This window comes from Gossypium hirsutum, chromosome D07 (genome assembly GCF_007990345.1).
Source record: "Gossypium hirsutum isolate 1008001.06 chromosome D07, Gossypium_hirsutum_v2.1, whole genome shotgun sequence".
Classification (NCBI taxonomy): domain Eukaryota; kingdom Viridiplantae; phylum Streptophyta; class Magnoliopsida; order Malvales; family Malvaceae; genus Gossypium; species Gossypium hirsutum.
Window position 1 is genome coordinate 1,265,761 of NC_053443.1, and position 12,350 is coordinate 1,278,110.

At 36.0% G+C, this 12,350-nt stretch overlaps 2 protein-coding genes across 2 annotated transcripts; one reads left to right on the top strand and one right to left on the bottom strand.

The window, feature by feature from the left end:
* Positions 1-403: 403 nt before the first annotated feature.
* LOC121219218 (beta-galactosidase) lies at positions 404-5,197 on the top strand. Its single transcript, XM_041096974.1, has 18 exons — positions 404-749; positions 1,114-1,209; positions 1,305-1,417; positions 1,534-1,600; positions 1,700-1,792; positions 1,884-2,027; positions 2,210-2,298; positions 2,371-2,476; positions 2,565-2,652; positions 2,762-2,880; positions 2,970-3,134; positions 3,214-3,389; positions 3,483-3,592; positions 3,693-3,802; positions 3,884-3,994; positions 4,129-4,239; positions 4,339-4,544; positions 4,622-5,197. The coding sequence occupies exons 1-18, from the start codon at positions 552-554 to the stop codon at positions 4,734-4,736; spliced, it is 2,217 nt and encodes a 738-aa protein (XP_040952908.1). The 5' UTR covers positions 404-551; the 3' UTR covers positions 4,737-5,197.
* LOC107932239 (uncharacterized) lies at positions 4,773-8,690 on the bottom strand. The gene is made up of 6 exons (XM_016864205.2): positions 8,266-8,690; positions 7,997-8,183; positions 7,569-7,755; positions 7,116-7,319; positions 6,341-6,640; positions 4,773-6,256 (listed from the first exon to the last, which is right to left on the bottom strand). The coding sequence occupies exons 1-6, from the start codon at positions 8,470-8,472 to the stop codon at positions 5,248-5,250; spliced, it is 2,094 nt and encodes a 697-aa protein (XP_016719694.2). The 5' UTR covers positions 8,473-8,690; the 3' UTR covers positions 4,773-5,247.
* Between the last annotated feature and the right edge of the window lie 3,660 nt (positions 8,691-12,350).

Sequence of the window (12,350 nt, forward strand, 5' to 3'; positions counted from 1 at the left end):
ATGACGCTAACAAATAACATTTGAATTTGATATGATTTGAATTCTCCAATCATTAAAATCGTAAATATTTTCAATAAAAGATTTAAAATTGATATATTGATTAAGTTGTTCTTACCTGATGTGATATATGATGAACGGAAAATAAACATGTTAAATTGATAAATTTTAGTCAAAACTACTAATGACAATAATGATTGGATCAGGATTCTTAAATTGAAAAAGGACTAAATGTCAAACTTATAGAAGTACAGGGACTAAGAACATAGTTCAACCAGAAATGGATGTTAAGTTTTCGTATGAGCGAGAGGGTGAAAGAGTTTCCTTCCCCCCACAAAAGGCAAAAATGTGGGCTCACTTTCTTTTCTATAATCCTTCAAACTCACTTATAAAAAGCAGTTGCAGAGGCACAGCTTCGCTTTGTCATTCATTCATAAACCAAAAACTCTTTTTTAACACTCTGCCTCCTTTCCCCATTTATGTAAAATTCATAAAAGCAAAGAAGCAAAAAAAAAAGCTCATTGATTTCTTCAAAGTGATTTGTTTGTTTAATAATGTGGGCCAAACACAACATGTTATCATCAACAACAACAAGAGCCAACATGTTGTTCATGTTATGGCTATTGTTTTCCTCTTGGGTTTTTTCCTTGGTTTCAGCCACTGTTTCTTACGATAGCAAAGCTATCATCATTAATGGCAGAAGAAGGATTCTCCTTTCTGGTTCTATTCATTACCCCAGAAGCACGCCTGAGGTATATATATGCTCACTTTTAAAAAAAAAAAAATTTTTCGATGTCCATTTACGGTCGGTGATCGGGGTATATACACTTTAACACCCCTTCACATTGGGTTTTCATTAAACCTTTAGTTGAGCCGGACCAAACTCCTATAACGGACTGTTTTCATGTCTGGTATAGATATACACCCCAGAAAAACCCTGAGGTATATATATACACTTTTTCTTTTTTATATTTTTCATATATATTTTACAATTCATGTTTGGATATATACATTTTAACAGCTTCTCTACATTGGGTTTTCATTAAGTCTCGAGTTGAGTCGGACCAGACCCCTTAAACGGACTGTTTAATTTGCCATTTTTTGTTGCATATGCAGATGTGGCCTGATCTTATAGCAAAGGCTAAAGAAGGAGGGTTAGATGTTATACAAACATATGTTTTCTGGAATGGACATGAGCCTTCCCCTGGAAAAGTAATGCACTTTCATTCAGATTCATAAAGTTCATAACTTCTTTTTTTTTCTTTCTATATTAAAATTTTTAATTTTTTCTTTTACTTTTTTTGCAGTATTATTTTGAGGATAGATATGATCTGGTTAGATTTGTTAAGCTGGTCCAACAAGCTGGTCTTTATGTTAATCTCAGAATTGGTCCCTATGTTTGTGCTGAATGGAACTTTGGGTAATTATTACTATTTTTACCAATCATAATGGTTCGAGTTTTTGTTTGATACTTAAATGGCACGGTTTCAAATCCTGTTATTGACACTGATACACTCTTTTTTTTAAATGATTCAGGGGATTCCCTGTTTGGCTCAAATATGTTCCTGGTATTGCTTTCAGGACAGATAATGGACCTTTCAAGGTTGAAAATTTTTAAAATCTTGATTTTATTTAAATACCCTTTTGTTCTTTTTATTTAATGATTTTATTAATCAAACTTGATGTTGACTATAATGTATAGGCTGCAATGCAAAAATTCACAGCGAAGATAGTCAACATGATGAAAGCAGAGAAGCTGTTTCAGACTCAGGGAGGTCCAATAATTATGGCTCAGGTTTTAAAAAAGAAAACCCATTTTATTTTTATCTTGATACTCAATCTAAACCTTTATTTTCATTTTTTTAATGAATTTTATCATATTATAGATTGAGAATGAGTTTGGTCCAGTCGAATGGGAAATCGGTGCTCCCGGCAAATCTTACACCAAATGGGCTGCACAAATGGCAGTCGGACTCCGGACCGGTGTCCCGTGGATTATGTGTAAGCAAGACGATGCACCTGACCCTGTGGTAAGTTTTTCAATGCCATAAGTTTCTTAATGCTTTTGCTTTTGTTAGTATACCCTTTTGAATTATTGTATCCTCTTTTCTTGGTGGGGTTTTGAACAATGTTGTTTTGAGTCCCACATCTATTTCTTAGTGCTTTTGTCTTTTCTAATAATATATTTATATATATCTTTGTACTGTCACAGATAAACACCTGCAATGGATTCTACTGTGAGAACTTTACACCCAATGCAAAATATAAACCGAAGATGTGGACTGAAAACTGGACAGGCTGGTATGTCAAACACAATTTTTACTTATACTGCCAATATGATTTTTTGTTATGCTAATCCGGTTTCGGTTCTAGGTTTACGGAGTTTGGTGGTGCGGTTCCGACAAGACCGGCAGAAGACATAGCATTTTCAGTTGCAAGGTTCATACAGAATGGTGGTTCATTTGTTAATTATTACATGGTATATTAAGCTCTGGTCTCTTTTGTGTTTTTACTTGAGGTCACTGGGTTTTGTTTTTAACATTTTTTCAACCCTTTTTTTGGTTCAGTACCACGGTGGAACCAACTTTGGCCGGACAGCCGGTGGTCCCTTCATTGCAACTAGCTATGATTATGATGCTCCTATTGATGAATATGGTATGTCGATATATGCATTAAAGATTCAAACTTACTTAATCAGAGAGCACTGTGCTGTACCGTTCCATACCGTGCAGTTTCATGAATGGTTGTTTCCATCTTAAACCAGGGCTTACAAGGGAACCAAAATGGGGACATCTAAGAGATTTGCATAAAGCAATCAAATCAAGTGAAGCAGCTTTAGTTTCTGCGTATCCTACAGTGACATCTCTTGGAAGTAAACAAGAGGTTAGTTTTTTCCCTGAGAACTCACCTCCCCGTTGTTTCGGTTCTGGCATTAGAAATTTCTCCTAATTGATGACTGTTTTTCTTCCTAGGCTCATGTATTCAAGTCTAAGTCCGGTGCATGTGCTGCATTCCTAGCAAACTATGACACGAGATATTCCGTAAAAGTAAAGTTCGGAAATGGTCAATATGACTTACCTCGTTGGTCCATCAGCATCCTCCCGGACTGTAAAACTGCTGTTTTTAACACAGCCAAGGTAAGGAAAAGATATTTTTGCATGAAATTCAATAGCTCTTTAATGTAAAATTTAACATTTGAATGCAATTGTTGCACAGATTGGTGCTCACAGCTCAAAGAAGGCAATGGTGCCTGTAAACAGTGCATTTTCTTGGCAATCATACACTGAACAAAGCCCCACTGCTGATGATCGAGAAGCAACTGTACATAATGGTCTCTGGGAACAAATATATCTCACCAGAGATGCTTCAGATTATTTGTGGTACATGACAGAGTGAGTAAGCCTACCCAAATGCGTATTACAATACCTTTGAAATCGTATTCGATTTCCTTAACACCATTTCCTTTCATTTTCTTGTCCAACCAGTGTAAAAATCGACCCTAATGAAGGGTTCTTGAAGGGTGGGCAAGGTCCTATTCTCACTGTTTGGTCAGCAGGCCATGCTTTGCATGTTTTCACCAATGGTCAACTATCGGGTAAACCTGAAACTCGGGCACTCTTCATTCATTACCCTCAACCCTAAACTTTAAACCCTAAATATAAGCAAAAACTTGGAACTGATATTCTTGTTTTCAGGTACCGTATATGGCGGATTAGACAATCCAAAACTAACATTCAGCAACAATGTCAAGCTAAGAGCTGGGATTAACAGGATTTCTTTATTAAGTGTTGCAGTTGGGCTCCCGGTTAGTTCAGTCAGTTTTCTAATGTTGACTTTGATTTTTTTTCATTTTCAATGATATATTGTTGAATTTCATATGTTTCAGAATGTTGGCACTCATTTTGAGACATGGAATGCCGGCGTTCTAGGTCCGGTTACATTGAAGGGTCTCAATGAAGGGACAAGAGACATATCCAAGCAAAACTGGTCTTACAAGGTTTGTTCTGATTACTGCTCTACCAGACTGGAACTTTTTGAATGCTTGTTAAAGCATTTCAAAAGGAGTTTTGAGTTGTTGCAGTTACAAGCATGTCGATATACTAATAGACAATGTCGGCATGATGTTTTCAGATTGGTCTAAAAGGGGAAGCCTTAAACCTTCACACTGTTACTGGAAGCTCTTCAGTTGAATGGGTTCAAGGATCACAATTGGTGAAGAAACAACCTATGACTTGGTACAAGGTTAGGAAGTTTCCACTTTCCATGTTTGATTCAATAGATACCATGTTTGACAGAAAAGATCAAATCAGATATAAATATTTAACATCTGTTGTTTTACAGACAACTTTTAACGCACCGAGAGGCAATGAACCGTTAGCTTTAGATATGAGTAGCATGGGAAAAGGGCAAGTATGGATAAATGGCCAGAGCATAGGACGCCACTGGCCTGGATATATAGCTCGAGGTAGTTGCGGTGCTTGTGATTATGCCGGAACTTATACTGACAAGAAATGTAGAACTAACTGTGGAGAGCCTTCTCAAAGATGGTGAGAAACTATATTCAGTTTATGTTAGATTCATTTAGCCGATTCAAAAGTATTCATGGTAGAGTTTATACTTACAGGTACCATGTTCCACGTTCATGGGTGAAGCCAAGTGGAAACCTTTTGGTTGTGTTTGAAGAATGGGGTGGTGATCCATCTAGGATTGCTTTGGTTAAAAGAACTGCAACCGCATGAAGAAGCTCTCAGTTGAAGCTGCCTGCAATTGATGTCTAAAGAGATAGATTTGTGATAATGAAGTTCAGTTAGTTCATATTCAGTACATATATACTCAGTCTCCTTGTGAGTTTCAAAGGTAATTCAAGCTTTACACATTCCGTTACTGCAAAGAAGATATTGATTTGAATATGATAGAAGGCAATAAAGTGTGAATCAAGTGAAGTACAGCATACTCTGTTCGGCCAATAACAAATATTGGTTGTGAAATGGTCGGAAAAGAAAGCTTTATGTACATAGAGAAGCTATTATTTGTCTGACACAGCTTTATAAAGCATACTTAGGATCACTTTCTAATACCCAGGATTCCTCTAGCTTTTGCTGGAATCAAGTTATGCTTGTAAAGTCTTTAGCGGCAAGCAATTTCATTGCTTCTCCTTGTAATAGTAAATGGAAAAGTAATAAATCCAAGCATTTCAATAGCATTTTGCATGATGAATCCTTTGACAGAAGATGTTAGTGTCTCTTTGATCTATTTACTTGACTTGACGATTTTCTGATTCAAGTAATTGATGATATCATCTACATCTTTCTGAACTAGTAATATTTCCCGCCCTTGATGCCTCCATCGCTCCAATCTATTATGTACGTCCCTTAACGTCGAAACTCCTTTTTCATTGTTAAGCTGGCATAGTCTATTGATGCACTTCATTAAATACTTCCCAGCCTTTACTTTCACCTGGTAAATAAAATCTATCCCACTCTCTTCAGTCTCGAAAAATGAAGCAGATATACTATCAAGAGCATCTGTCAAGCCAAAAACAAGACAGGCACCTGCTAAAACATCTTTTTCACTACATTTGTCAATCCAGGTAGTTAAGTCCTCCCTTTCAGACTTATGTTTTATATGTCTTAGTCCGGCGTGCATAGTTTCCCTTGGCTGAAGTATTTTCCCTGTTGCAGCATAGTGCAGCAGAAGTCCACATCCATTCTCAGTGATACAACTGGGGCAACCAATCAATACGCCTAATAGGATTCTCCTTAAAAGAACATTTTGCTGCAGGTTAAGAACACAGAATGCATTTGAATCAGCAGATGCAGAACCATTGATGGTTGTATTACTACCATACTCAAGGTACATTTTTTCAGTTTCATTGAGCCAGATCCCAATCATTTGACAATCATACTCTTTTGCCTGAGCATAATCCTCCATCTTGTTATGAACTTTTGGTTTCTTAAGTTTCTTCTTGCTTGTAGCTCCTTCTTTGTTGTGCATAGTTAAGTCGAATTGTTTCAGACCCCAAGACAGAGATATTTTAGTCAAAAAATCAACTAAAAAATCCTGATTAGTTTTACTAGTGGGACTCAGAATCCAGGCAATATACCTTGCAGCAAACGTAGACAATGATTCCTTATCATGTACTTCTCCAACTTTGGGTGATAATGAGCATTTAGCTTGAAAATTCTTCTGGGGAGTTTTCTCAGAGAAGAGTAAAACAGAAGCAAAATAGAACCAATCAGGAAAGTCTATTGCCAAAGCCCTGCAAGGAAAAGATTTCATCTTAAATTTTTCGAGTAAAGAATACGGTGGGGGTGAGGGCTAACCACTTTGTACTGGAGTTTACCAGAGAGATCTGTGATCTATGCTCTGAACTGCCACTGCTGTCGACTTGATAGCTGGACACAGTTGTTCCCCACCAAGAGATACTAGTTCACTTGTGGCATGCACTAGATGTATAAAGTTTTCAACAGAGAAGGCTCCAACTAAAATCCTCAATAAATGGTTCTTATTTGGGAAATATGCATTAGAAAATGGTAGCTTAGATCCCATTTCCACAGATAAGCCCCACCATGTTGGTCTGGAAATTACATCCAAAATTGCTACCACTAGTCCAGCCAGAAGATCTAGTACAAAAGCCAGACCCCTGTGTTAAAACTAAATTAATAATGAGGAAATGCTTGTTAATTAAGTTACACTAGATGAAAACAAATACAATTAATGATATAACACATCTTACATGCATCTATTAGTCAAAATATATTGTCAATAGAATCAGCAAACTGTAAACAACTTTAAGTCCCTTGGAGTTTGCCATAACATGCTTCCATTACAATATCTCAACATATTATGAATCAATCACAATGACCATCACAGTGGTGAAAAGAAAAAGTGCATAACATATACATGAAAGAAGAGACAATTCAAAGCTGCTTCTATACACCTAAGAGACAAATAAGTACTTGCAGAAAATGAGAGAAATCAGGTTGTTGGAAATTATTTATGCTATAAGTAATGTGGAACCAATTGGAAAACACATTCTGAAAATAATTAGTGCATCCAACAAAGATATTAAAACAATAGTCACAAGAAACTGAAATATATGTGAGACGGGAACTTACGTTCTAAGAAACCAGTTATGCAATAGAGCTCTGGTCTCGATAAACATAACAGGAGAAAGTGCCAAGCATATTATGATGGCACGCCAATCCATTCTCTGGTGAAATTCCTCACTCAAACAAAGGAAAGGCCTTTCTCTGGTATCTTGTAATATCTTTGAAACAGCTTGCTTTAGAGTTAGGGGGTCCAGATACCAGAAGAACAACCTGCTCAAAGAATAAAACATAAATCTTAAGAAAAATAACTTACATAACTCGACTAAAACAAAACATTTGAGCACTTATGTGTAAAGTGGTAAATAGTAGTAAAAAGTCTATTAAAATATGTAAATCAAGCTTCAATATACTTCTCACTCTTCCCGTTTTCCCCTTATGCTAAGTTTATCAACAGTTAACCAAGAACTAAAGTTGGTTAACTTCTGTATAGTGTAGTAGCAATTTTTGTTCACAACGAACCTCAATGGTAGTTCCTCGTTTTCGAGGGACAGTTCAGCAGGTAAATGACAATGCAACTTGGAAACAGCAGCACTTCTTCCTTCAATTGATTCTACAAGAATAGGTTTATGCGGGGATGAAGACAGATAGCAAGATGCCAAAACCGCGACCCTTAAAACAGCTCGTAACAGCAAATGAGAAAATAACCCTGCAAAACAAAGATCATATTATGTGACAGGTAATGAGATCCACCAAAATCATAGAATAAACAAGGCAAAATATTTCAATCCCAAATCTAAAGAACAAATAACCAAAAGCATATTATTTCAAAAAATAAAAAAGGAGGTTCCGCTCTCCAAGATCAATCTTCTTAATCCTCCACTACTTTATTTAGTATAATTCAAATAAATTTCAAACTAGTACTAACAATGAAGCATAAAAAAATTGACCTTTTCCTTGTATCTTTGCGTGAATGTTGTTAAACATTTCAACCAATTCCACGCAATGTAGACCCAAATTTGAGCTATCCATAAGCAAAAACTCTTCATTTTGAAGCCGCGAAACCTTGAAAGTAACCGAAGATGACAAAACGCTGATGATCGTCTTCACTAAATACTCGATCAGCGAATCAATAACCTAAGCGAAATCATAAAATTTAGGCAATTGGGTAACCTCCTATTAGAAACCCTAAAAATTACAAATTTGTATATGAATTCACCTGGGGCGACTTGAAACACATAAGAGATAGAGCGGTATCCAAAACCCTAAGCTCAGAATTAGGGTTTTCATCGAGGTTGAGAGATTGGTTTAGCTTCGAAATCGAGAGATTGAGAGTTTCCTCTTCGTTTTCGCGTGCGTTGATCGGTAATTGGAGGTGAAGAGCGAGTTGAGCGAAGAGTTCGGTGATTGATGGCGTCGTCGCCATGGTTTTCCGACAATCAGACGGCTGATACAGTGGCGGGCGATTGATGATGATGAATATAACGGCGGAGGATGATGGGATTTCCCGCCATAATTGAATTGATTCTGGGCCTTTGGTAGTTATCAATGGGCTACGCAAGGGTTGTAAAGAGGTATGTATGGTAAAATTGTGGTTTAGTTAAATTTAATTGTCCTTATCGATTTATGCGGATTTAATCTTCTACTTTTATTTGATTAAATCAAAAGTTTATGATCTATTTGAAAGTTGAGGTTAAGTTCATTGATTATTTAACATACATTATACTTATTATCGCTAAATGTGAATTACAAGTTAGAATCTATGATAGTAGTGATTAATAGTAATTTTTTTTCTATCTTTACTTTGTTGGAACGTTTGGGAAAATTTTATAATTTTTCTATATATTTTTTTATAATTTTTAATAATTAAAGAAAAATAAAAAAGAGTAGGGGTCAATTGAGAAAAGTTGTAATGGTTGAGGGGCTAAATTTGTGAAAGGCCATTTGAGGGATCAAACTTCACTAGCTATCAACGGAAGGAACACCAGAAGCTTTACCTTCGGTCTTAACCAACTAAACAAGTGGGAGGTAGTTATTCAAAGAGATCGACCATCCGTTCCTTTAGGCTCCTAGCCTTTTGATAAGAACATAATCTTTTTGGTCACCAAAACTCATGTGAGTTCAATTGCTCCGTACCACCAAATCAAAATGAATGACCGGATTTATCCAGTCATAGACATCACTATCCCATTAAAGATATTTACCTCACGCATCCTGCAATGATTGCTTAATGGCAAGTCGAACACATTAACATCACCCTACGTGAGACCCTTCCTATAAATGCCCCCAAAAGACGATGAAGAAAGGATCGACTCTCAAGCATACAAAGCTTACACTCTATCAACTTACTCCCAATACTTAGCCTTCATACTTTCTTTACCTCCACTCTTTGTAATCTCCGACTCTCCGCCCCAATTGGATGAACCGGCCTCCGTAATTACCACCATATCCTCCTTGCCCCTCTCATGCTGTATCACTATCTCTACAATATCCTTTTAATGACTTTTATTTTAAAATTTTGATCATTTGGTAATTTTTTTAATTGAACTAATATTAGACTTATAACACCAACTCAATTATAAGTTTAAATAATACTATAGATAGATGATAATTGAATTAATAAGGTTAAAATATGTCATAGGCTTTTCTACTCTTTATAAATTTGGAATTTAACCCATATCCTTTTATTTCTAGGAATTTAGTCTATCTACTTTTCAGATTTCAAAATTCATGTCTAACAATTAATATTGTTAATATTATTTTTTAAAATTTATGTTCTTTAAAATATCATTTTTTAGTTACATAACAACTGAGTATTTTTTATTTCAAAATGTCACACCAACAAATTTATCAATGTTAACAATTAGACCTGGATTTTGAAATATGAAAGGTAGAGGAACTAAATTTCTAAAAATAAAAGTATAGTAACTAAATTCCAAATTTGTGAATAGTAGAAGGATCTATGATATATTTTAACCATTAAAATGAAGAGCTTATTGGTTGAAACTTGGTCTTTATTAAGTATTGCTTTAGGTTGTTAAATTAGAGGTCTGCTACCTCTTTCGAAGGCCACCTAGATTTTTGACCAAGTCAGAAATAGATGGACGGTCCATGGATCATTGAAACTTTCCTCAGTAAACCTACTATTAGTCATGCCCCCGGTGAAGACTGTACAGGCCAATTTTGGGCCATCCCCAAAACCCAATAACTAACCTACCCTAATCCAAAAACCCCTAACCCAATAAGCCCATTAAACAAAACAAGCCCAAACCAATACCAAAACCCTAGCCCAACTATTTCAAAATTTTTCAGCAATCAACCTTCAGCCGCAACTCAGCCCCCCAGGTGTGCTGCCGAACCTCTAGGCCAACCCTTGGCCACCTTGCGCACTACCACCGTCGCACGCCCCACGCATGCCCCTCTCCTCCATGCGTCTGACACCCCTCAAAGCCTGCAAACAAGCAAGAAAAGAGGACACAAAAAGACAAAAACCATGTGTAAACAGCAAAGGAGATAGCAGAAACAATAGCGAAATCGGCTATAAAGCCTTGGGGAGGAACCCATCGCAAGGGGGGATTATTTTTCTTGTAAAAACGAACACACAGATATTGGAATAAAAAAAAACAGAAAACAAGTTTTAAAAAGGTTGATTTGAATTGCTTTCTCTTCATTTTTTTTTCTTATATTTTGCGTATTTATTTATTTATTTATTTTTATTTCTGCAAATCTATCTTAAAAATAATCAATAGCAAAAAAGAAAGGAAAAGAAGCTACCTGAATCGGCCCTGAAAACCACCGTCGTTATCGGCCCTCCGCCGTCGTCGGTTGCGGGTTTAGGGAGGGGCTCAAAGTCTTCTTCTTCTCTCCTTGTTTCCCCTTTCCATGGTTATGGTCTCTGAACGCGCTTTAACGCGCCGATCGGAGACGACCTCATGCGACGCCGATGTCGGCCATGACTGCACGGACAGCGGCTCAAGTAGCCGGATATGGGGAATGGAGTTGAGAGAATGAGGGTTTAGTTTTTAGGTTAAAAAAAATGGGTTGTGTATGACAGATTTTTTGGGGTTTAAATGGCAAGACGAAAACGGCGCCGTTTAAGGGGGCGACCTGCGCCTCTTTGCCCTAATGGGTAATTTGTGCAATAGGTCCCTTGCCCTTGGCGGTTTACCTCAATACGGTCTTTTGCTATATTCTGATTTGGACTGCAAACATTGCTTCTGCTTCAATTTGGTCCATAGACCATGCGCAGATGTACCCTGAAACGATGCTGTTTCAGATGATATGGGAATATTTCCCTTTTGACCCTGTATCTCTGCGCGCGTTTAGATCGGGCCCCGACTGTCCTTTTTTATTTTTAAATTATGTCATTTAATCTCGTTTTAATTTCAATTTGGTCCTAGGTCCATTCAATTTATTTGTTCATTATTATTATTTAAAAAAAACAAAAACTCTTTTATCTTTGTTTGTTTAAGTTTTATTTATTATTTATTGTAAACCATTATATATTTTTCTTTTCTTTTCTTTTAAATTTTCGTATGCATGTACATTTTCTTTAAAGTTGTTTATACTTTTTTCATATATATATAATATTATTTATTTTAAAATTTTTTTATATTCATTCATTTTAAGTTTTCTTGTATATTGTTCATTCGAACCTTTCATTATATATCGTTCTTATAAATCACTCATCTTGGATTACTATTTACTTTAGATTGTTGTATATACATTTATATTTATATATATATTATATTTTGTTGTATTTTCCTTTGATTAGTAATGTTGGTATTTAAATTAGATATATTGTGTGTTCATTGTCGTTGTGCGTACTATAATTTGCTTATTTGTATCCGTGTATATTTGTCATGCATTGATGTATCATTTCATTCATAAATTGTTATGTCATGTTCCGTTATCATTCAATTTCATTTCATCACTTCAAAGCTACGCTCGATTTTGTACTCTCCAATAATAAATCATTGTATTTTGTCCTAAATAAAACAAATGCATCTCGTTCGAGTATTGTACTTGCAATCATTCAAAAAGGGTAAAGTTTTAAAATAAGGCAATATTTCGCGTTTGGAAAGTTCGAGAAAACGTGCCCTAACGTGCTGGGTTTCGATTTCTCGTTCGACTAAATAGCCAAATATCCTCTTAAATCTTCAAAGTATGGTTTCATTAAACTATAAGGTGATCTTGGTTTCGATGGTTTAGAGTATCGTGTCCTAACGTGCTGGATGTGATATTCCTTCGGAACAAGAGAATCTTATGTTTCAATTCACGATATCAGATTTTCTTTTAAGGATC

Bases quoted from the DNA above. Each gene is read 5' to 3' on its own strand.
- LOC121219218 (XM_041096974.1), top strand. From the start codon at position 552: ATGTGGGCCAAACACAACATGTTATCATCAACAACAACAAGAGCCAAC. The intron at 1,418-1,533 runs GTAATTATTACT...TAAATGATTCAG, and splicing joins TGTGCTGAATGGAACTTTGG to GGGATTCCCTGTTTGGCTCA. The intron at 3,995-4,128 runs GTTTGTTCTGAT...TGATGTTTTCAG, and splicing joins AGCAAAACTGGTCTTACAAG to ATTGGTCTAAAAGGGGAAGC.
- LOC107932239 (XM_016864205.2), bottom strand. From the start codon at position 8,472: ATGGCGACGACGCCATCAATCACCGAACTCTTCGCTCAACTCGCTCTT. The intron at 8,184-8,265 runs GTGAATTCATAT...GATTTCGCTTAG, and splicing joins TGTGTTTCAAGTCGCCCCAG to GTTATTGATTCGCTGATCGA. The intron at 7,756-7,996 runs GTCAATTTTTTT...TTTGTTTTGCAG, and splicing joins CGCAAAGATACAAGGAAAAG to GGTTATTTTCTCATTTGCTG.